Source organism: Poecile atricapillus, chromosome 5, assembly GCF_030490865.1.
Source record: "Poecile atricapillus isolate bPoeAtr1 chromosome 5, bPoeAtr1.hap1, whole genome shotgun sequence".
Taxonomy (NCBI): domain Eukaryota; kingdom Metazoa; phylum Chordata; class Aves; order Passeriformes; family Paridae; genus Poecile; species Poecile atricapillus.
The window spans coordinates 20,711,488-20,736,915 of NC_081253.1; the positions used below are offsets into that span (position 1 = coordinate 20,711,488).

At 38.6% G+C, this 25,428-nt stretch overlaps 1 protein-coding gene across 2 annotated transcripts in view; it reads left to right on the forward strand.

The window, feature by feature from the left end:
- RAPGEF4 (Rap guanine nucleotide exchange factor 4) overlaps positions 1-25,428 on the forward strand; it is a 147,144-nt gene that overhangs the window by 104,962 nt on the left and 16,754 nt on the right. For both annotated transcript variants that reach the window (XM_058840359.1, XM_058840360.1), the window contains 12 exons: positions 1,063-1,209; positions 2,495-2,610; positions 5,649-5,737; positions 7,856-7,934; positions 12,322-12,472; positions 13,685-13,773; positions 14,211-14,241; positions 14,477-14,555; positions 15,708-15,854; positions 17,025-17,122; positions 20,095-20,220; positions 20,680-20,858. In XM_058840359.1, the coding sequence (XP_058696342.1) occupies positions 1,063-1,209; positions 2,495-2,610; positions 5,649-5,737; positions 7,856-7,934; positions 12,322-12,472; positions 13,685-13,773; positions 14,211-14,241; positions 14,477-14,555; positions 15,708-15,854; positions 17,025-17,122; positions 20,095-20,220; positions 20,680-20,858 (1,331 nt within the window). The remainder of the gene's footprint in view (positions 1-1,062; positions 1,210-2,494; positions 2,611-5,648; positions 5,738-7,855; positions 7,935-12,321; positions 12,473-13,684; positions 13,774-14,210; positions 14,242-14,476; positions 14,556-15,707; positions 15,855-17,024; positions 17,123-20,094; positions 20,221-20,679; positions 20,859-25,428) is intronic.

Sequence of the window (25,428 nt, forward strand, 5' to 3'; positions counted from 1 at the left end):
TATTGAAATTGTAAGAGTAGACTTTGAAGGAATGCAGTTTAATTTAGAGCAAAATTGCTTTGTCTGACAAAACAAATATATTGTACTTTTATTAAGAAATGATCCAGTGGTTTCACTGATTATACTTCCAGTAGATTGCTCTATAATTTTGGGATATATTACACAGTTTCTGAATATAATCCATCAGAGTTACATCGGTATCTTTAGGACAAAGTAATTTGCTGGAATTTGGTGAATTGCTGGACTTCTCTCTCATCCCTTTACCACCACATTGTCATGCATTTAGATGACTAACTGTTCTCATGCACGTCTGACAAAATTACTGCTTTGTGACTGCTGGTTCTCAGGTTGGATGAACCTCTTCCAAATTTCTGCCAGCTATTCTTTTTAGTTAAGCCATAGATCAAAAAGCATCTTTATTAAATTTCCTGTTTATGAGAGGGATTTCTCAAGGTAAAAAAAGGTAGATCTTGGTATGCAGGAATCCCTTGAGACTTTAAAAACCTACTTCTCTATTGATTTCTCAATCAGTGGCTGAGACTCCTCCATTTGAAAACAAAGCATTTCACCAAAATCTAGCACAGGGGCCCTAGTGCTAAGTCTGTTCCTAAGTAACACATGTTTAGCCATGATTTTTACATCACTGGGTGGGCCAGATCTTCTGTTACTGTAAATTGGAGGAAACGGAGCACTGCTGATGTACAACAGCTGGAGATGTGCTGTTCTGTGTTACTTCTGAAAACTTGGTTTTATTTTTTAGGGCCTCTATAAATAAAAACCAAAATAGTCGACAACTTTCTGTCTTCAGCAGTCTGAGAAGAATCCTTTAAGCTGAATGTAATTTCAGAGAACAAGCTGATTCTTTTTCATTCTTGCCTCTCTTTAGTAATAGTAATAACCAGCTATCAAGTATTGTTTCCTAGTCATTATTTTGGCTGTTGATTTCCTGCCAAATAGATTTGTTTTGGTATTTGATTGTGAAGTCCACTGTTTGTACAAGGACTTTCAATAGAACCCAGAGTAATGATGGGTTTCTGCATGTAAATGTTTTGCTCTGTGCAGGGTGTGGTATGTACTCTACATGAAGGAGATGATTTTGGCAAGTTAGCACTTGTGAATGATGCTCCCAGAGCAGCATCCATTGTTCTGCGGGAAGACAACTGCCACTTCCTGAGAGTAGATAAGGAGGACTTCAACAGGATCCTTAGGGTAAGAGTGGGAAGGACTGCCCTCACAGTGTGATATCAGAACTTGCAAGTTTTTCTACAGGCTGTCATTTCTATGAATATATTAGTATTAATAACCTTGTTTGTAGCACACCTAATTGCGGAACAGAGATGTTACAGTCTAGAAGGTCAGGTAAAGAATATGTTCATCATCTTTCCTCTCTCAGTTCCCAGCTCAGACATGAAAATGCAACAGAATGGAATCTTTTGTCTCTCACATTCTGTAATCTAGCATTTACCCTGCTCAGTTTTTCCTTATGCTGCCCAGGATTTCTTGGTGATATTCTATCCAAATATTAAAAAAACCCAAGACCACCCCTTTTCCCACATAGGTCAGTATCAGGTACATTAAATTCAAGACTTTCACGGCAGAATCAAGTGGAAAATGGAGTAAGTTAGAGATGTCTTTACATACATGTCTTTATCAGAGAACTCTAGAAAGATATTCCCAGACTAATTTTAGTTATTCATTTTGGGGTAAATGTGTTCCAAAGTCCAACTGTAATTCTGGCTATTTTGTGGTCATTCATAGTAGAGGAAGTCAGAACTATTATCATCCTGTATTTAAACCTATATATGCCCAGTATCACAGCAGTAAAACCATTCCAGAAAGGGTACTCCACTAGAAAAATTACTTGTGGTTACTGTACAAGAGGGAATGAGGATCCCTTTGGCAGTAAGGTTGGGTTGGCTGTGGAGACTTAAAACTCATTATGCTTTGGCCAGTATTTCAAAGAAAGTCCAAGTCCATTGTCTTACTAATTTTACCTGTGTTTTTGAATGCACATTATACTTAGCTTTTTTCTTTTTCTACTATGAGTGAGCTGGTAGTAGAAAATGAACAATTTACTGAGCTAAGACTTCCTCTTCTTAAATGCTAATGTCTTTTTTATTATTATTTCATTTTAGAGAAAGTCAGATTATAGAAAATAGTGTTTGTATGTAAGTGGGGATACAGATTACGTTACATACGACAAGTTGTGGAGAGACTGTTTTCCAGCAAACTTTTTTTAAAATTTGACACCTCCATAAAAAGGAGATCTTTAACATAGTTCTTGCTCTAGTCTGTCCCACAGTTCTCTGCTTCTTGACTTGGTGCCAGTGCTTCCTTCTTGATTCTGCCTGAGGAAAACAGAATAAAGACAGATAAATACAGGGGGAAAGAACCAACACCAGTCTTTTGTGTTTGAAAGTCATGCAGTTTGTTACAGTAACTAATCAGCCAAATCAGGTGCAGTCACATTTATTAAAAGTAACTTGTCTTGCAGGATGTGGAAGCAAATACAGTAAGACTCAAAGAACATGACCAAGATGTCTTGGTGTTGGAGAAGATCCCAGCAGGAAACAGAATTTCTAATCAAGGAAATCCACAGCCACAGCACAAGTATGTTTTCATTCAGTAGTGCGAATGTCAGACAATTATTAACCTTTTTAAATGGTACTATTATCCAAACAATAGCATATTCCATTTCAGTGGAAGACTGCAGTGCATATAAAGTACATAAAATTTTCTTTTTTTAGTCATCAGCACATGCCACATACTCAATAATATATCCATTTCTAGAAGCACACCAGCTCTATGTCTTTACACAATAATTCCCTAAAGATCTCAGTGTAAATACCACAAGTAATAGCTTTGAAATAGACTAAGCATGGAGATTGATGAAACCCTATTAATCTGAGTTACTGCATAAAGACGTGAGGAAAATGCATTGTTCTATTGTTAAGTACAGATATTTTGTATTTTGAGCTCTAGATGCTAATAAGAGTTTGCTATACACAATTTATATACAAAACAAAAATCTCATACAATGAAAGTTGCAGAGCTTATCTTACAGAATAGTTTAGCACTGTAATAACAATATTAACTATATTTTCCTTTCTTACTGAAAGGGAAAAAGTACAATTCTGTTTGGATACTACTGTGATAAGAGTAGAGTGAGGCTGTTATCATTCTGAACGTTGGTAAGACCCCTAAAGGCTTTGTAAATGTGTTATTTGCAAATGGATACACAATTTTCTTCAGAAGCATTCAAACAATTTCAACAAGTTTTGAATCCTTTACCCTGAACCTCACTTTCTCTCAAAAAAGAGCCAATTTATTGTGCAATACTTTGGGTACAGTTTTTACCTCATCTGGGATTTCATATACTTATTTTATCTGCATGACTGAATGCAAAGATTTATAAAGATCTGTGAAGGTCGAATAAACCATTCCTTGTATTTTATATACACTTCTCACATTCTTCAGGAACTTTATGTAATTTTTCACTTTATTTATTAAAACATCAGGAAAAGCAATCTATGCTGCCAGATAACCATGTACCCTTACACAAGTCTTTGTCTAAATGAGGGGAACTTGACTGTAGCTATTGGATTTGCATCAGCAGCTGCATTGCACAGCAAGTTGCTCATAGATTTAAATCTATTTTCTTGGGTCTGAGATATTTTTCATGCTTCCAAAAGTGAAAGTTCCATTTGAACATTTTGAAACATTGTCTTCCTTGCAAACTCATTTCACCAGTGTTAATTGTGTCATTTAACATTGTCAGAATGTGATAGAAGTAGCCAGAGATATTTATGGTAAATGGTAAAGTTAGGCTGTATTTTAGGTCTTATATGCCAGGAATATTTTCAGGTAAAGCTCAGAATTTCACTTCTGTAAATTTTTTACTCATTTGGTCAGGTTTTGGGTACTATAAATGTGCCAGCAAGGGAGCTTTTGCCGGTAACTGTGACCAATAGACATCAGTTACCCAAACGAGGAAGTTACCCTGAAGGTTCACTGTCTGCTTTTCACCGGTTGGATTACTTTGTTAATACTGTGTTGGTGGTGTCTTTATGTTTAAAGTCTTCAGAGTGGGTTCACTGGGTTTGAGGACGACATTTATTTTCTTACTAAATGGAATAAGTGGCTACGTTTATGGTTGAGAGTCCAAACCGAAATTACTAATGTTCCTATATTTCCAGAATGTTACTGGGATGTGTTAGTTGAATGTTTAGTACTTTTAAAAATGACTGCCCAAAAGAGAAGCTCAACAGGCACCTCTTATCAGGAAAAAACTAATTTTCTCATCTTGGCCTTTGGGAAAACTTCACTTTGGGAGCAAATCCTTTTGGTTACAGTTTGGATTCCACTGCCTCCTCTATGGAGGAGACAGAGCTCCTACACAGCTCCCTGAGCTGTGCTTTCAAACAATGACAGTTTCACTTGGGAGGACTGGCTCTGAAGTTATCACTCCCAAGATCTAACTCTTTATGGGTGATCACACTCATGCAGGATGAATTCAGCAGCCTTGCAAGTCACTTCACTGTTCATTTTCACTTTCATATTCAGAGTACAGCAACCTGTGATTTCTCTGCTTCACTCACTCAGATACTTGGTTAGTATCTCTGTGAGAATGTGCACTGGCTTAACAAGTGTTTGTGTTCTTGGGACATCAATACAGTTCTTCCAAAGGGGTTGGCAGGTAAAAGAACTGTGACGGTCAGTGCTCAAAGTGAGGAGGAGCTCCCAGGAGCTCAGCTCCACCACTTATTTCTCAGCAGGAGCAGAGTATCTTCACTTCTCAGGGTTTTTTTCTTTCTTTTTTTTTTTCTTTTATTTTTTTTAAGTTTCATACTTTATCAGTTGAATTCCAAAAAAAAGAAAGGAAAAAAAAAAAAAGATGCAAAGATTGAAAGAATGGAGGGAAATATTAAAAAGTCTGATCTGTGAGAAAAGAGAAAGAAAAGATGACACAACAAGTTTTCCAATATCATATGATATCCTGCCAGCATTTTTGCATGAAGCAGAAAAACCTGGCTGTTGCACTAGTTCCCTCACCTCTCTAAATTAATTCCAGGAAATGGTACAATCCTCAGTTTATCAACTTGAAACACTTCAGCTATGCAAGGTATTGCACAAATTGGAAGATACAGTGTGCTATGTCATTATCTGCCCTCACCTTCCCAGACCAACCTCTGTCAGGGATGCTGAAGGAAATTGTTTCCCTGCTCTGACACTGATACACTTTCTTATTTCAGGCTCATAGTGAGCCTGTTAAGCCCCTTTAATGACTGCAAGTTGCTGTTGTTACTGAGATATTTATTCTCAGTGGAGGAGCATTTCTGCTTGTCCTTCTCTGGGTTTGAACCATTGCAGCTCTGCTGGTGGTGGTGTAACTATGGTGGTGTTATACTGAAATATGCGTGTGTGGAGGGAGCTGTCTCTCATCCCTGGGCAGGGTGGAGAATGTTCCTGCTCCCAGGTTTAGAGGGGGAAGCCAGCAAAGATTGTGAGTGGTTTTGTCCTAATCACACAGAGATTCTGGTCAGGTGTTTGCACACGGCAGCACGGCAGTCCTGGTCTTCTTGCTGGTACGCAATTCTTTATTAGCTCATTTGGCTGTGAGATGCTAACTGCTCCTTTCCCTTCCCCAGGTATATTGTGATGTCAGGAACCCCAGAGAAAATTTTAGAGCACTTTCTAGAAACTATGCGCCTTGAAGCAACTTTAAATGAAGCAACAGGTATCTACATGGCAGAAGCTGTTTTATTATTATCTCATCAGATGGATTTGCTGGGGGTACACTGCAGTGTGATGCTTTGAAAAGCACCTAGTGGTAGTTTTTCCCAGAACTGTCTACTGCTCTGAAACAACCCCAAGAGAATTAAGGAAATCCAGAATTAAAAATAGCAATCCACTTTTCCAAGCCTGCTCTATTGTATTTGTACTTTAAGGTCATAGTAGAACAGCAAAATCCTCCAAAGTGCCAGACCAGCAGTTACTGGCACAACCATTTATTAGGTACAACCATAAGGCTTGGACAAAGCACCCCATTAGTGATGGTACTTCTTGTTCTGGAGGTCACTTTAATACTGTGAAGTAGCTTGATACCTCCAGATGTTACATTGTGCTAGTATAAATATTATAAAATCTTCACATCACATATAAAAGTATCACAATATAAATTTTGTGTTTGTGATACTTTCCCATGTGCAGGGAAAAAAAAGAATTGTTACTCAAAGGAGAAGAACTCAGCACAACATGGGCTGAGTCCCAGGAATGCAGGTTGCTGCATCTGTACTTAATGGGCTGCTTTTCATTAGTGTTAAGCCAGCAGAGAATTTACATCTAGGGATATAGATACTTGCAGACTTGCATTTAATAAGTATTTTAATTTTCTAAAAGAGTCAGGCACAAAAAATCCTCATAATTCTGATAAAGTAATGCACAGACCTATGTTATAAACTATGTAACATTGCTTTTGCAAGTTCTTTTTGCACTATAGATGTCTGCTAAGTATATATTCAAAGGTGTTCTTAAATCCAGTTAATCTGTTATTGACCTCGTAGTATTGGAGAAACCTGTATAGTGGTCCATAAATGGTGGAATAATTAAAAAATTACAGAAATCCTTTTAAAGTGTAAGTTTTCACTGCTTTAAAGACAGAAAAAAAGATGGATCCTTTTTATAGATACCTGTTTACTAGAATTGCAAGCAGAATATTGTTCATCAGGCTTGCAGCTGTATAATCACAAGTTTGCCATCCACAGTATGCATGTGTTCTATATTTTTCAAGACCAAATTATTTTTAAAATATTTTAAAACTTTTTGCCAAGACATCTAGTGACAAGATTGTACCTATATCCTGATACAATATAAAAGTGCTGCCCTTCCAGAGGTGAGTTTTGTCAATGGAGAGATACTTTCATACAGGAATTATACAAGTGAAAGAAATTATGTAATATTATATTGCACAGTTATTTTCGTATTTCTTCTACCATCCCTTACAATGTTTGTAAATGTTTCTGTTATATCAAATGTTGCACTGTAGAAATTATACCTTGGGGTATTGTGTTCACTGTTTCTCAGTGATTCCATATAAGCCTTCCAATCTCATTCTGGCCTCTGCAGCCAGGCTTTATAAATCCTTCTTGTTGTCACAAATACAAAGATAAGGCAAACTGGGACTTACACCAGCTCTACCACAGGTCATTTTAGTAGAAAAAATAGCTTGCTGGGTTTTGCTAGAGAAAATGTCAGTCATATTGTTCATATATGTTTTAATGTGAATGTAGTAGCTGTGATATTTCTGAATCAAAATAAACCCAGAAATTTGACTGTCCATTTACCTCTTTTAGGCATTCTACTCACTGCTAGGAAATCAGCAACCAATGAAATTATTTGCCTTCTCCTGTGTAGGATATACTAAATATGCTGCCTGGTATTGTAACTCCTAAAGTCAAATGTTGCAGCTCTTTTTAGGTACCCAGGTGTGAAAGGCCTAATTCTTCCTTGCATAGAACTCCACACTTGTGGAGAAGTATATTCAAATATTTCACTTTAGTGCAGATGTGGAGCTTTTTGCTGTGTCAGATTTCTCTTTGACACTGGCAAATGCCTATTGATGCAAGTGCAATGAAATTCATGCAGACAAGACTAGAAGGTTAATATTTTAGCTCATACTTGTTCATTACCCTTTTTCATACCCAATGCCAACAAAGGAGGTGCAAAAAGACCACGTTATTACCTGCAGAAGGCTAATAAGATAGTTCAGGTGAAATAAAACTCATCCTTGAAATCCCCAAGCTGTTTGCAGAGGCTAGATTGACTGTTTTCTTTCTTTTCCTTTTTTTTTTCACAGATTCTGTTTTAAATGATTTTATTATGATGCACTGTGTTTTTATGCCAAATAGTCAGCTCTGCCCAGCCTTGATGGCACAATATCCTTTTTTAAAGTTGAGTCTCTTTAGCCATTGTACCTATCTGTGAAGAAAGTGGAGCTTCCCTCTTTCAAGAAGTACATCACATTCCATGGAAGCTGTGCCTTGTGAGTAGATTCTCAGTGTCTGACTAGCAGCTGTCCATAGCTCAACAACTCTGAAATGGATAGTGTATAAGCCATGATGAGATACAGTACAGACCATGAAAACTGTATATTTCCTGTGCTGATTACTGTTCCAAGGGAAATAAATGTACTGCCCCTCCACCAGATAAGCGAAATTACGTAAGAGTTTGGGTTACCCTTCCTGTATCCTTCCTGTCTTTCTTGGGTTTTGCTGAACTACAGCATCTACATTTTCACCGGGATAGTTATGTCTTGGTGATTTCAGTGTTCCACTTTATAGATTGGAAGCTGCAAACTGCCTCTAGCAAGAGGCTGCCTGAACTTGCAGACTAATGGGTAACTAGTTCCTAGGTGCGGTCCTAACTGTTATGTAAAAGCAGTAATAATCTGTAATAATGGTCTATAGCAAATGCAAACTGCAAGGGACTTCTATTGGATGTGAATACTAGGAGATGAAATCTTAATAGTGGAGAGCATTGAGACCTGGGGGTGATTCTCATACTCTGCATGTTTCACAGGAGTCTGTGAAATGTCCATCTGTCAATTACTGGCAGGTTATTTAGTTTGGGGAGCTGTTGGGCACTGAGGGTTTTCCTTGTGCACAGTGACTTGAAGCTATCAAGTGACTGGGAACATTAAATAAACATATAATGTTTTCTGTTTTATAGAATTCTGACAGGGGTATAATAACTTCAGCTCCCTATTTATTTGTTTAGAATCGCAATGGTGTGAAAGTGCTTTCCTTCAAGCTCAGTGGGGCGAGTGACATCTGGGAAAGCTCACCTCCTAAAACCACAAAATAGAGCATTGTGTCCTTGTCTGGCAAGCTTGAGAATCCATTTGTGTTACTCCTAGCGAGGAGAGTAATTGTTTTGAAAACCTTTGGACCCATGAAACTGGTCTGTTGAAGATTGTTCGCACACCTGAAAAAAACACATTTTCCAAAATCACATTGTTTTGGATATCAAAAGTATTATGAAATGCTGTTGCTGACAGCATTGAGAGGGGAAGAAAGGGCAGCACTTCGAATGTTTGGGAGTTTTTGTCCTGATTCATTTAGCTTATATTATTCAGTCAGCCCATTTGAGATTCAGGCTTCTCCATCCTCAGTTATAATTGAATACCTCTATCCAGTAATTGGGAAAATCAGTCCCATAAGCAAAATGTACCTCATTCTTTATAGGGGAAAAGCTTTTCTGATAGTCAAAGTTAAGGATAATCATACTTAAGGATAAATATTCGCTTGTGATGAAATCTGTTCTGGAGAGGATGCTAAGACCATCATCTTAAGTGGGTCATGGCAAGCATCATGTTAATTCTTTTCAGAGAGGAGGTGGAGGTAACTGGTATCCTACTGCTTTAGTGTTAGCTTTTTCCTGGAGCTGAATTATTATTTATTTGGTCCATTCTGAATATGGAAAAGCTAACTGTGCTTTGTTGATTGTACCATTGAAATTTATTGTTAGAGTTGAAAGGTTCCTAACAAAGCTCATCTTTTTGGAGCAAAATCACTCTGCAAAAGTGCTCACCAGTGCTGTGAGACTAAGGAGAGATTAGTTATGCTCAATGAGGAAATTAAAACAGAAAAAGAAGAAAGGTGATTCAGTCAGCGACTTTTTGCTTCGGCCCCCAATTTTGAATCAAAACAAGTCTATTTTCCTACACCCACTTAGGATACTATTTTAGCTGGCAGCATGCAAGTATGAGTAAAGCTAGACCACTGAAGTGCTTTCAAGCATAGTAGAGGGCATAAATTATTTGGGTTTTCACTTCTTTTACAGCAGTCATTTATAAGTTATTTTAATCCTAAAAGGAGCAGACAGGTGCGCCGTTTTGTCCAAGTAACATTATTGCTTGCTGTGGATTCCACACTTATTCTGTGCTGTCCTTTGGCACACCGAGTCTATTTCAGTCATTAAAGATTATAGATCCTGAAGTATGAAAAAAATCACTGTTTTATAGGGAAGCAAAGGGAGGCAATGCTCCCCTGTCCTGGCTCAGGATATAAGTTCTGTGTGTTGAACCAATGCCCCTGTTTCCCTCTTCTTCACAGAATGGAAATGGGCAAATTCTCAGAGCTACAGTGTGTCAGGGAGGCAGGGCAAGTCCTGAAAGAAAACCCAAAACAGAGCAGCAGTACACTTGGGTTATTGCAAGTGTGTGAGCTTGTGTGCAGGGGTGCACCTTTAAGGGACCACTGAATACTTACAAAGTATAAACTCCTCTTTTGCTTTCTGTAGATGATAGTTCTTCAGCACATTTCTCTATGAGTGTTTTGCTAACCTTCTTTACCATCATGCCACCAAAAAATTTGCATTCTGTTGTAGCAATGTTCTTACACAGCTCCTGATATAGCTGAGTCTTCCTATGCAGGGAAGAACAGCCTTGAGAATTGCTTCAATTTCTTTTATGCTAGAGAAAATGAAAAATATATGTATCTATTGAGCTCTAACCATATTGGTGTTGATAAATATTTTGCAATTATCTGGCACTTGTTGCAAGTATACACCACATTTTATTTCTAATTGCAGTCTGTAGTGAAGCTGCATCCTGAAGATCACATAAAAATGTGAGAACCCTTCATTGACTTTCCCTGTGATTATGTTAATAAAAGAGAAATCAATATAAATGAGCAGTAAAAATACAGGAAAATACCAGTGCCTGTGGAGTGTCAGTTAATAAGAAAGTAAAAATACATTAAATAATTATGGTGTTTGAAAGGTAAATATGGCATGAGAAAAATGACTCAGTAGAATGTTAAACTTGCTCCCCAAGACATTGGAGCACATAACTTACGATGAATTATTTACTTCTTATGACCTTCTGACTTACTTTCTGCCTTAATTATACTGTCATGTTCAGTTCTCTACTCATTTTAAACCTTTCCAAGTGAAATTAAAATGCCGATTTCTGAAAGTTTGTCAGTCAAATGAGCACCCCAGTAACCCTGGTAGAATGTCAAATCTCTGCAGGGGCTTTGGGCAGCAGGATCATTTTGAAGTGTGATTTAATAGGTACTTTTCCCCATTGCATTTTATTAATAGTATTGTTAGAGAAATTTTTCTAAATGAGAAACTGAGAATAAATATCTTATATAATTTGTATTCCTCATTGATATTTTTATTTTCTAATTAGTATTTTAAAATATTTTGGTACAGCAGCTGAAAGTGCACCTTGAAAGAATGCAAGGATGCTGGACATGTCTGTGAGGAAGAGTGTCAGTATTTTAATGTTACATGTTACCACGTAATTGGGAATAGCATTATTCATGATGGTCCAGAATCAGAATTCCAGTAACTGGGAAGCAAAGTTGAAGATGCAACTGCACTCATTCTGTGCTTACTTCCCACTCAGCCATCAGTTTATTTGGAAAAAAACATTTTTTTTTCAGTAAGAAATAGACACACAAATTGTCATATCCTGTTTCTTCAGGGGATATTTCATTTTCACACAGGTTAAAGGCTCAAATTATCTCAATTTATTATCCATTGTCCCTTTACTTTTTTTCTTGTTTTTTTCCTTTTGCTAAATGTTACTTTTGGCCTTTTAACTATTTGTCTATTTTTGTAATGTTGACACTTTGTCTTTAAAAAGGTCAATTAAATGTTTCCCATTTTTTCTTATTGTTCATCACAAAATAACTTACAAAATATTGTGTCCTAAATGCACTTTATTTGACATAGTGGAATTGTCTGATTTCCTCATGACAATGAGGCTACTACAAAATTTATTATTTTACCCTGTGTTTCTATAGTCAGTTTAGACTATAAATGTCAAAGTCCCCCTCCCTTAATGGGACTGAGGTTCATCGTGAGCTACAATAACTTGTAAAGACAAAAGGAATAACACTGGTGCTTCGTTCTGGTGGTCTTCCTCACAAATGGAAAATTGGAATTGTTAGTAAACACAAAGTGACATTTTTCTTTTTCTTCAACTGTTTCCAAAGAGGAAAAAGGAGAAATATCCTTCTTCCGTCTCTCCATGGTTAATCCTCTTTGTTGCTCCAAGTGTCATTTCTGTTCTGTTCCCCTACAGCAACCATCTCAGTTGTGGAACTGTGATTCTTCCTGTGTTCTTCAGAAAATTCACTGTCATTTTACTTTTTAGTATGAACATGAAAAGTTTGCAAATTGTTACCCTGGTGGATGTCAGAAATTATGTTTGATCACCCTAAAAGTGGTTTGTTGGAAGTCAGTTGTTTGTGAATTCGTACTGGGTTTGGTATTTTCAATCACTGAATGCTTTCCTTGACACTGTGGCACCTATCATGCCCAGCCTTCTCAGGGTACAGAGCAGGAGAAAATGGATTATGCCCTCAACAATAAAAGGCGAGTCATTCGACTGGTTCTGCAGTGGGCTGCTTTATATGGAGATTTACTGCAAGAAGATGAAGCAGCAATGGCCTTTTTGGAGGTATAAAGGAATCATTGTATCACTGAAGTGGAAGAGGTCATTTCAAAGTGAGAAGTTTATTTCAGTTTATAACTGTTTTCTCAGGTTTGGCTGCAGACAAAAAAGGCACCACAACAGTGTTTGAACCATTGCCAGCCTTTGGACCTCTGAAAATAGTGTTGCAGATCCCTTTCAAAGCACTGCATGGGTAGCTTGCATTATAGCAGTAGCTGAATTTGCTTTTTTCTAGTATTTTCTTGTGAATGCTTATGGGGCTCTACAGGTTGAACTGGAGGCCTGTTTATGCCTGCCTGAGGTGTGCCAGGAAGGAGCTGGAGGGCTGCCACTCTAGAGAACCTAAAGTCCTTCCCATTTGAATGAAAGCTGTACTGCAGCTGTTGGAACTCAAGATCTTTGTCATCAGAATCCTTGTAAATTCTTTGTGGTAGCTGCCATATCCTTGGATTTCTAAGATAAGAATGCACTGCCAATGTCATGTTAAATTATTGTAATTGCCATTCTTATTATATATTGTGTTTATGGAACAGAAGCAGTAACATAACAGCCCATATGTTTCTGGCTGAACGAAAATTCTTGTCCTAAAGAGCTTAAAACGGATTCTAAGATTTAGCAGAGGGGAATAGAGAGGGTAGACGCCCCACGAGCCCACATGGGAAAGCTTTTCAAGCTTTGAAGATCACATAGTCTTTCATTAGTCCAGAAGTTAAAGAACAATCACTAGTTGCAAGCACAGAGATCCTTCTTCGGGACAGTTTTATGTAGATATAACAGGAAGAGGTTTGAGCAGGGTTTAAAAGCGGGTGACACTGTAGTGGATTAGAGTAGCTGTGAGTCAGTGACTGAGGAGCAAATGAAGCGCTGAAGACTACAACAGCAATGAATAAAAAAACCTATCCTGCTAGAGTACTTGAGGATTTTTTTAGTCTTTATCTTTGACAGTGTGAAAATGCAGGTTTTACACATGCAGTCAGTGGTTACAGTGAGCTAAGGAGCCTCATCAGGCTTCCCTTCTGCATGTATAACTCTTGCTTTAAATCAGCTGGAGATAAACAAGTAGAAGTAATAGAGGGTTGGGCCCAGCATGTGTTCCTCTATGCAGATTATCATTCTTTATAATCATTAAGCTATCAGATGTCATCTCATAATCCTCTCTCCTGAGTACTGCCCATTTACCCTTATAGTTATTTAAAGACTATTCTGTATCATTTACAGGAATTTTATGTATCTGTATCAGATGATACTAGAATGATTGCAGCACTAAAGGAGCAACTTCCAGAGCTAGAGAGAATTGTAAAGCAAATGTAAGCATAGTTTTTACTTCTTTCCTTCCCCTGATCTTTTTCTCAGTAAATTGATGAAGAAAATTTATTGGTTATATATATTAAAAAGCCATTTTATGAAATTATATGAAATTGAAAGTTTGCATGCAGGCTTATTTGAATTAATTTCTTATTTGAATTAATGTCTGCGGCCCTTTTTTCCACATCATTCTTGCAAACACCATACCCTCACTGAGAGATTGACAGAAGCTTATTTCATGCTTACATGAACTTTGTATAATATTTTTTCTGCCTTGGTCATGGATTAACTGTGGTATCATCTAGGCTTCTCATATATATATATATGATTATATTGATATGCTAGTTTGATGAGTGGCCTATGTTCTATAAGTGATTTTGTACACAAAATCTTCCAGGCAATATTTAATTATACATTTTATGCTTTACCTTTTTTATAGTTCCGAAGAACCTAAAGCACCACAAAAGAAGGTAAGAAAATTTATTTGTCCATTTTCTCAAGTAAAATCTTTAGCACAGCAAATTCATAAGCATCTTCTCTTTAGAAATTGTGCATAAACTAAAAGACCAGATTGAGAGATAGCTTTTAAAATGGTCAAATTTTGCATTGCTACTCTTTTTCCTGCCATTGATAAGAGATGTAGTGTAGTTCATGTGTACCACATGTTTATTCTTGTATTTGTGAATCTCGATGGTTCATTTTCAGCACAAAGTTCTTCTCCAGCTGTTCAACACAAGCGATGACAGAGCACAGAAACGCCAGCCTATCAGGGGCAGTGATGAGGGTAAGCTTCTTCTCTGCTAAGTTTTCTTGAGCTACTGGCACCTATATCAATTTGTCAGTCTCAAAAAAAGGTGTAAAAATAAACGAAAGTACCTATCTAGAATTTTGAAGTCTGGCCTGAATCAAACTCTCTTTCATTTTGCTAGCCCACTATTCTCCATCGTTGGTTTGAGGTACTCCTGGTCTTTTCCCTTAGTTACTTGTGCTATCAAACACTGCTTCCTCAGAGGAAGATGTAAAAAACTTTAAAATAAGGAATGAACAAAACAGAGAAGAGCCAATAAGGTAATGGCAATACAATAAATAGTGGAAGCTGAAGGTCATGTTTGAGCCTCTGTCTCCCCTATGTAGTTTGAGCTAACATGTACAGCTCTTCCTTTGCAAGGTAGGAGGGCAGATAATCATACCATGGACCTAGAATCTGAGAATCTAAGCACACAGCCTAAAAACCAAAATCTGCTGGTTTGCCCTATTGCTGTTGTTTGATTCTCTGAAGTGATAAAGGTAAAATTTACAGCAGTGTATCAGAATGTCACTTTCAGATTACTCTTAATACTTTATAAGGTACTCTTAATGCTTGTTTTGTGGAACTTTATCACCTAAAACAGCTTCTTCAATATGTTTGATATTAAAGGATAGCTCTTGTTAATGAACAGCAGTAAAAACAAGACAACAAAATTCAAGGTCATGTAGCTGAGAAAGCTGATGGCATAAACAAAATCAATAGAAGAACCATGTTAAAAGCTGGAACTAACTATATATGAACAGCAGACATCCTGCCAGTCATGCAGCTTCTGTTGTCCATGATGGTGTTTCTAGGCTTACAAAGAGGAAAACAGTTCCTACTGCCAGGGAAATACTACCTCTTGTGTCTGTCCCAACAGGCATAACTGCTCTTTTCATATGGCTGCACATTTCTCATTCATAGGACAGGCAGATCACTGAACACTGAAAATCCAAAATCCAAAACTCTGGAAAATCAGAGATTTCTGTATTGGAAACTGTAGAGCATCTGAGGAATGGGGAGCTATGCAGTGATTTATTATTGCTTTGTTTCATTTGTGAGAAACAGTTACTAAAGGGAAAGTAATTTTTATGGTAAATCTCTGGTTTTTTATATGTGGAATAAATGGTGCAATGTTTTTTTCTTTAGTTCTGTTTAAGGTGTACTGCATAGACCAAACCTACACCACTATCCGTGTGCCAGTGTCTTCTTCTGTGAAGGAAGTGATCAGTGCAGTAGCAGACAAGCTGGGCTCTGGAGAAGGCCTCATCATAGTAAAGATGAGTTCAGGAGGAGGTACTGTGCTTACATCATCTTAAACACTCCTCAGTTATGGTCAAGCAAAATTTTTGGAGGGATTGAAAGTTCAGTCAAGGTTTTATAACCATGTGCATGTTCAGCTCTCACACAAGTCCTGATTGAGAGGCAAGTCCTTTCTCTACTGCAGGCACATGGGAGACAGAAGCAGTGGAGAAGCTTGCATATCTGCATGTTACAGAGCACAGCTACTCCAATTTTCCTTCACTGTTAGAATTGTAAGAGTTTTTTAACAAAAGAAGTAAAAGGTAAGCATGAATAAATTCATGCTAGACTCGGGAATCAGTAATGTCAGAAGACACTGCAGTGCAAACATTCTGGCAGTGGTCACTACCATTTTGGCTGCTCTGTCTGTGAAAACCACTACAGAGCAACTTGATGCCAAACACACTGACCTGGTATTTGCAGAGGGTCAGGGATCAGGCCCCCGCTATAGGCTGTGGAAATGGAAGAGTAACTGGAGGGTGAATTCTGCAGGAGAATTGGTGTTGCTCAAGTGCTTTGGTTGAGTATGACTATGTGGAGACACACAGAGGTAATGAGAACTGTGTTGGAAGGTATTTTTGCAAGCAGTGGTGCCTGCCAAAAACGGGTAACTCTCTGAGAACTGACACCAGGCAGCTTTACTTTTTGCTGTTGAAGCAAATTTTTATTGTCAGATTTGCAGGCCACCAAGATATGCTGGAAGAGACTGTTTTGTAAGCTACTTCATTATCTTTTCTTCACCTATGATGTGATGCTCTTCTAGAAATGTTGTCATGCATTTCCATCACCTCCTTGAGCAGTTACTGCCTTCCAAAGCAATTTCTATTAAGAACAGCTCTCCACATGCTTACAGCTCAGCAATGAATGAAGGGTCTCTTTCATTGGACTTAATTTTTACAGGTAGTTTCTAGTCATAGCAGCACAGGCTTCTTCACCTGTCTGTACAGTTTGGGACTGGGATTCTGGTTCTGTAGGAGACTGGTTTGGGCTGAACTTATCACATTTCTTCAATAAAGAGGATCTTACTGTCTTCTATTCTGTATCCTGGACATTGGGTTACTGGGCAAAATTTGTTCCCAGGAGGATGATCTGTGCATCTGGTAGATAATCCTGCTGCAAATTCTCTCTCTATGTAATAAATAATAATTTGTTTCATTTTTACAGAAAAGGTTGTGCTCAAGCCTCACGATGTTTCAGTGTTCACCACCCTCAGCGTTAATGGCCGGCTGTTTGCTTGCCCACGGGATCAGTTCGATTCATTGGTATGTACGTGTGCAGAGCTCAGGAGTGTCAGGGCTTTGGTTTATTTGAACACCTGGCCCTTTTTGCATTAGCCACCCTTTAGATAAAAACCAGTGGAAAACATTCACAACAATGGGCTTGTCACACTGCAATAGGATGAGCCCTGAAAATAAAACAAGCTAATGTTATAATTCCCTAAAGTAGAAATCCATCCATCTGGTCCACATAACAGAACTTGATCTTAGTACTCTGTCACACTGAGCATTTAGGGAGAGCTGAGTATTGTCACCACAACATGCAGTAATTCTTCATTAGAGTTATCTCCTCAAAGTCAGAGATATATCTTCTAAGATAGGTATTACCAATTAAAGCATTCTGGAGATTTGATTCCAGCAGTAAATTCCTTAATTTTAATTTATTTCTCATCCCCACAAAATCCTGTGTCAAAGTCTGAGATAATTCTAAATAGAATCACAGAAAATATTCCTGGTAGAAAGACTGTTTTTTTCTTAGGTAGAATTGCTCATAAGTACTTACAGTTTATACAGTCATTCTAGTGATCTCCATGGGGTCTGCTTTTATAAGAGTTTGATTTGACTGTACTTTTTGTTCCTTTTATTTCATTAAAAACAAATGTCATTGCCAAGTCATGTCAGCATGAACTCTATTACTCCTAGCCTTGTTTCAGCCTCCTGTATGCTTTTAACAAGCCACTTAGTATGTATGCCTGATTTCTTTTATGGATATGGTAAAATCTATGCTTTGCTGCTGCTTTCAATTTAGTAACCAGGGAATGCACATCCAGCATATGTAGTTCCATGCAGAGATACCTCTTGTTCAGCTTATTAAATTCTGGTGTTCCCTTAAGGTTAATTAATCCTGCCAAGTAGATACCCTCATGGGGCATGCTACTGTAAAGCAGGGGTGTTGCATCAGTACAACTGTGCTGGGTACTTATATATGGCTTTGCATTGTCTGTGTACACATAGCTTTGGCAGCAAATTGTCATGGCTTTCTGTGCCTTTTCCCTATGCTATTTACCATGCATCAAGTACTCAAAATGCTGCAGGGAGCTCTAAGATACAGGGCTGTAATGTGCTACTTTTCATCAACTAGGCTGAATTCAGTAAAAATTAGGGAAGTACATTCAGCACCTTAAAAATGGTCCTCAGCACTGCATAACAAATTACAACTCCTTATCAGCTGCATTTTTTCAAAGACGTATAAACAATTCGAAAAATGTTACAACGTTAGCTGCCTCCCAGTTTAACTCCTTCACATTCTGGTTTCTGGCTATTTCTTGTTCATGAACATTTATCCACATTACATTTGGCAATTCCCATGTGAAAACTGTTCTGGATGGATGAATTTTCAAATATGCTGTTAGTTTGCATCTAAGTGCTTCTTTCCTAGCCTTGGAAAATATGTGTTTGTTATGGTAACAGCTATGTTGTGTTCATTTCCAAATGGGGGAAAAAAAGACGTCTTTCAATCTGTAGGCAATTCCCTTTCCACATATTTCCACAGATTTCATATGCTGTCATAAACTAAAGTAGTTTTGTGTTTGTGCAAATGCCAATTAAAAGCGATCTGCAGTTTTATGGAAGATTAATGGCTGCCCTGGATTTTTTTTAGAGAATAATTTTCTAGTATTTTTTTAAATTATAGATGAAGCTTTTAAGGTGATAATGTTCGTGATTTAGTTTAGTAATTTTTATTTCGCTTGGATGATGATGATAATTGAAAGGAAAGTTTTCCCTAGAGTACAAATCAAGAATTCATACAACAATAAAGCTCCCGTACACTGTGTGTTACTGAGAAAGTGATTTGATGTATTAATCCAGTCAGACCTATTTCTGTTGCTGATATATTACTCTTGTATAAAAGGGGATTCATTTAGTAGTCTCCTTTTTTATACTGCAACATCTAAATATGATCTGTTAATCTGGCAGACTCCAGTGAGTTTGTGCTGAGAAAGGAGCCCGTTGACAAATCCGTGCTCCATCATTAGGTGTTTAACAAAGGCGGTGGAGTTGGGAAGCTCGGGTGTGAGCTCTGCCGCCCTCTCCTGGAACACAACCAGTGACCCGCGGGCTCACGGGCGGCTCTGTGCGCCTTTCACCCTCCTCTTTGCAAGGGGCTTGCTTGATGGGCTGTATTTTAGCAGTTCAAACACTTCACCCTAATGTGTACAACAGACTACTTCAAATCTGACTTGATCTCAAGCCATGTTTTAAATCCCTGTTTAATACTTCACCTGTGTGTCAAATCATAGATCACATCTCATTTATTGGGTGGCACGGAAGTGCCTTTCAGAAATGTTTTGTACTTGGTTCTTTTGCATAAGACTATGTTTATATCATTTTAATTGGCCTAGACAGGAATTTGCAATCACAAATTGTGCATCAAATTTGTGTACTGTCAAATCATGAGATTTATTTTATAAGTGATCAGAATGTCTTGCAATCACTGCAGATTTCTGAAGCATGCTAGATATAATAATTCTCATAATTAGACTCAGGAATACATAAAAGTATTTGGCTTGTCCTTGGTGGCCTAATTATTTGTGTATGTGAAAAAGGAAAGGTAAAAGTTTTTTTGGAAATATCTACGCTCCTAAACAAACACACATGCTTTAGTAAGCACAATGTGTATTGTAGATTCAATTTTTAGGAAACAGTGTTAAAGATAACACACTGAGAACAGTCTGTTTTATTTCCTTACAGTGTCTCTCAAGAACTTTCAGAATTTTTCTGACTATGCTGTACGTACTGGATACTGATTTTCCACAGGGCTTCTCATTTCCTAATACCTGTCTGTGGTTAAAAGCAAATTTCAGTTTTACTGCAAATTTCAGTTTTACTATTAGAAACATGATTAGGAAGGTGATCACACTGAAAAAAAAAAAAATTTAGAAACATTATGGAATAGAAGAATCAACCACATGATTTAGCATGTCTAAAGTATTTTTGTAATATTTTCCTATTTGTAGGCACCATTGCCAGAACAAGAAGGACCATCTACTGGTACAATAGGAACATTTGAACTGATGAGTTCCAAAGACTTAGCACATCAGATGACAATTTATGACTGGGAGCTCTTCAACTGTGTGCATGAGGTATGAGGATCTATCTATTCAGCAGGTTAGAATCTATTCTAACTGTAATTGTACATTGCAGGTTTGTGCATTCTTTTCAAAACCTTCTCTAAGCTTGATTTTCAAAAATTCTACAATAAAGCCACCTACAATTTTTGAAAGTATAAGGCATTCTTAATTTTATAGGCAAAATAGAAAAATAAAGTTAAACTTCTTCTGGACATTTGCTGCTTGTTGAATTACTTTTGTTTGTTTTAAGGTATTAAGCTATTCATATATAATTTGTAGTTATGCTTTTACTATACCTCAGCTATTGTATACTGCATTTTTAACCTGAATCCTTGTCATCTGTACAGCTACAAATATAAACTGCAGAGCAAATTTCAGGCTAGATACTTACCTGGTAATTCTTAGCCTCTTTCCTCTGTCCAAGAAACTCAGCATCAAAAATAAACTTCCAAACTGTTTTCTCCTTCCTAGCTGGAATTGATCTATCACACTTTTGGGAGGCACAATTTTAAAAAGACCACGGCAAATCTGGACTTGTTCTTAAGAAGATTCAATGAAATTCAGTTCTGGGTGGTCACAGAGATTTGTCTTTGCTCTCAACTCAGCAAGCGTGTTCAGCTGTTAAAGAAATACATTAAGATAGCAGCCCAGTAAGTATACAATCACGTGGGAGCTGGAAGTGAGGTAAACCTCATATAAAATCAATGTGTTTTTATTTTCTCTTTTCAGACAGCCACACAGAGTAAAGGTTAAAACATTCTGTATTGGGTAATTCTGTCCATTTTCTTATAGGGCTGTATGGAACCTTGTTAATATATATTCTTTCCTGTGCTACTCTCCATTGCTTCTTGATCTGTGATCACTTAGGGCCATGTTTCAAATCTGTGAGAAAATATATTTCAGTTCATTAGAAGAATCCTTCATTTACCCTTCCATCCATTAGCAAATATTAGCATATGAATTAGTAAATATTAACAAAACTAAGCCTAATTTTCCTGAGGATGGAAATGTTCCTGGTGCTGCTCAGGACAACCATTCTCAGAATTGCCCCCAGTAGGAAAACCAAGAGAGGAGAGTAAAGAGCTGTAGCATGGAGATGATGACACTGATGCTACTTTCATTCTGTTTGGGATTTGCAGCAAGTTTGCTGATGATATGAAGTGTAGGGTCCTGCACCTGGGGAAGAGTGCAAGTAGCAGCACAGGTTGGGGGCTGACCTACTAAGGCGCAGCTCTGCAGAGAGGGACTGGGACTGTTGGTAGATGGTGACCATGAGCTGGCAGTGGGCCCTGAAGGCCAGGAGGGCCAGTGGGATCCTGGGTGCATCATGAGGAGTGTGGCCAGCAGGTCAAGGGAGGTGTTCCTCCCCTCTATTCAGCCCTGGCGAGGCCACATCTGGAATGCTGTGACCAGTTTTGGGCTCCTCAGCACAAGAGACAAGCTACTGGAGAGGGTCCAGTGGAGGCCACGGAGATGATGTGGGGTCTGGAGCATCTCTCATAGGAGAGCCTGCAAGAGCAGGGCTTGTTTAGTCTAGAGAAAAGTGGACTGAGAGGAGATCTCATCCATACATTCAAATATCTTGAAGGATGATGCCAAGAGAATAGTTCTAGACCCTTTTCAGTGGTGTCTAGTGACAGGATGAGGGGCAAGGGCCTTAAACTAAAACACAGAGACTTTCACCTCAGCATGAGGAATAAATTTGTGTTGAGGGTGGCAGAGCACTGGAACAGGCTGCCCAGGGAGTTAATGGAGTCTCCCTGTCCATAGGGACATTCAAAACCCACCTGGACACATTCCTATGTCACCTGGTCCAGGTGACCCTGCCTTGGCAGCGGGGTAGGTAGGACTGGATGATCTTCAGAGGTCCCCTTCTACCCTAATGATTCTGTGATTCTGTGATTTTTTTCCTAATACTTTTGTTTTAAAATGTAGAATAGTAATGTCTTCTTTTGTTACTGACTGCTGTGTCTGAGGTTGGATAGCAGGCATTCTTTCTGTCTTCCTTTATTCCTATCCAAATTTAAACTGGAACCTCCATGCCAGAGATGTCAGCCTTGATTCCCTAAAGTCAAGAGCGGGGTAGTGACTGACTTCAGAGGGAGCAGGGATGTATCCATGCCCTGCACAGGTACAGAATTTTATCATTGTTACACTCTCCCTCACTTTCCAGCTCATGGTGTATTTATTGCATTCATTGCTGTCTGAAAAACAGTTTGCTGAGGTTTGTAGTGTTCGTCTACAGCTCTGGGCATTGTAACTAGAAGCCTTTCAGCAGTTCTACCAACGGAGATATTGTTACTTGCAGTTAAACCAAGACTTTAACTTTTTTGCATCATTAAATGGAGTTGTGTAAAGGAAGAGATTACTATTGCTACTGTTATGCCGCCCTCCTCCCAGTTAGTGACTGCACATAGCTGAAGTCAGTGTTCACATCAAAACTGGGGATCAGTGTGGTTCCTTTCTCCAGGACACCCTGCTCTGCAAGTACCAGATCCTTCTGGGAGCTGCTTCGGGCCCTGTGGTTGGATTACAGTTGGTCAAAGCTGAAGATTTAAAAAATCTGGTGGCGGGCATGCGGGATCAATTTTATATTTAGAACAGAGGACAGAATTTACCTCTTTAGTTTCTAAAAATACACGCAGCGCATATTTCATTATCTCACAGCACAGGAGTGGGAAGCAGCTGCCGGCCTGGCAGGCTGTGCCCAGGAGAGGGCAGTGGCACCCGCACAGACGCCGGGGTCTTCCTAATCTCAGACATGAAATGGGGAAATGTTGAAATGTGGTCATTAAGATACAATAGTAATTTCCATAAACACTTGAAATCAAGTATCCTAAAAATTACAGTTAAATATCTCCTTAATAAACTGCTCTAGCCTGTGAGTTCCTTGGAGTCATGGGTTTAATCTTGTGCTATTTACAACAGCCTGACAACCTCCTGTTTACTTCCATGTTTCTGGTATCACTACAATGCTAAAAATAAACAGCTAAAAGCGGTCTGCTCTGCTGGGTCCTCTTTGTCTCCTAAAAGCAGAGAAATCCGAAGCACAAGATTTTCCTCTGTACAAACCAAGAGGGCAGGTTTAATTCCAGCCGCTGGAAAGGCGCTGGGAAGTTTTGCCAGGCTGCTGCCCTCTGTGCAGTGCTGCCATGGTAACAGCTGCTACACATGCACTAAAACAAACACAAAGTGCACCGAAGTTAGAGGGGAGAAAAAGCCCAGACCTTGAAGCAATATCTTTGAGGAAGTTTTGCCTGTGAAGATCCTTGAGACCTAATGAGAACTTTACCCTACCTAGAAGTACTAGACTCATTAGAAAAGTGTGCAGGGAGAACAGCTCAGTGCTGCACTATTAATCTTAGGCATGACTGGTGGTAACGAGATGCCTTGCACGTACTCATTTTCAAAGATAACTGCTACTGAGAAGCTTTTTTCAGTTTTGTGGCTTGAGGTGCAGATACCATTGCAGAAGGCACATCATTTTGTGTCTGCCACCCCGCACACCCTTGATGTGTGCTCCCTGTCTGTGCAGGCAAGTACGAGGCCAAGTGCTGGCTCCAAGTGCTGTGCACATGTGCTTTCAGCTCCAGGAGCCAGTGTCGTTTTAGCATCTGCTGGAAAAGGATGTAGAGGTTACCAGGTTCATTTCTTTTCTCCAGCTGTTGCAGGAATAAACTTTCAAACAAAGGAGAGAAGTGAACTGTATTTCCAACAGTGAGTTCTTCCCATATTAATTGTATAAGAAGGGCCTTCTGGGATGTGCTTGCACATACTCTTATGGATACCTGCAAATGCAGTTTGTGTATATTTCGTCTTTGCAAATATATCCACAGGCCACTTAGAAGCCTTCTTGTGTATCAGTGTACTCAGACACATTCATTCAGTTTTTGAAAATTATTCTTTCCATACATGTGTATCTGTTATAAGCCCAAGGAGCCTGTGAGAAATCTCTGAAGTGTGTGTTTATAGAGAAAATGCCAAGATGAATATGGCTGTGTAAGTACCAAGATATTTTAACCACATACACGTTTGTTTTGAAGACCTGTGTGTGTGTGTGTGTGTGTGTGTTTGCATTTGCTGTTTATCCAACCAGGAAGATTTTTCTGGTACAGTCCATTCTGTGAGGCAGAGGGTCCTCTGCTCTGAGGTGATGCATTGTGGTGCTTTAGAGGATCCACTTTTTGACATTTTACATGCAGTTTATATGCAGTAGAGCCATGCAGCACTGTTTCTAGTGCCTTACGGGGTCCTTTATCTGGAATCAAACTCTTTCTTGTAGACCCTGTAGAATTTACAGAATATCTGGGGTAGAACATCATGTATCTAGATGGATTTTAACTGGACTTTGTCAGGTTGTATTGCTTAGCAGGGTATTTGGCAAAACATTTCCTTTTATTATATGAAGATAGATTCAAAGTAAATATTGCGGATACAGTTGCAGCTGCCTACTCTGAGCACTAGCGCTGTGTGTTACTAATTATTTTGCCCTGCCTTAATTTATTCCTAATCCTATCATGGACTGTGGACAGATATCCCTTTATGGATTTACTTGTGCCTAGAGAAGAGGTTATCACTGACAGCCTATCCTGTCTGCTTTTCATCTTTATCTCCCCTCAGATTCACCAATGAGGCACTCTCTGCCCTGGACTAGTAGATTAAGTTGGTGTAGCTTTAGCATTTCAGTTTATAATTTCTACCCTTGCTCACTGCTGCTCATATGATGTGGGAGAATTGGTATGAGCAGCTCTGCCAGAAGATCTGAAAGGGCAGCAAGCTCCCAACAGACAGAGCAGCGTATGGGAGAGATCATTTATTCACATGCTCAGTGTTCACACAGTGCAGACACAAATGAGGCCAAGTTCTAAAGGATTCACCCACTCAATACATCCAAGTCTGGTAAAATGGAGGTACAGAAAGAATAGAACGATATAGATGATGGATGATGGAGAATAGGATGATGAGGCATCCTATCAGTAGGATAGATTGATGATGTGGCGTCCTATCCTATCCTATCCTGTGTGGCATCCAGACACTAGGATGAGATGATTGTACTAATTTTGTCTGAATCTAAAGATACCTCAAAGGAACTAAGAGCTTCAGTGATGAATAAAAAATACGAGAATCATAGATTGAATCTTGTTAATGTTTTCTCGGTAAATCACAGAGTCTTAGAATAGTTTGGGTTAGAAGGGACCATAAAGATCATCAAGTTCCGAC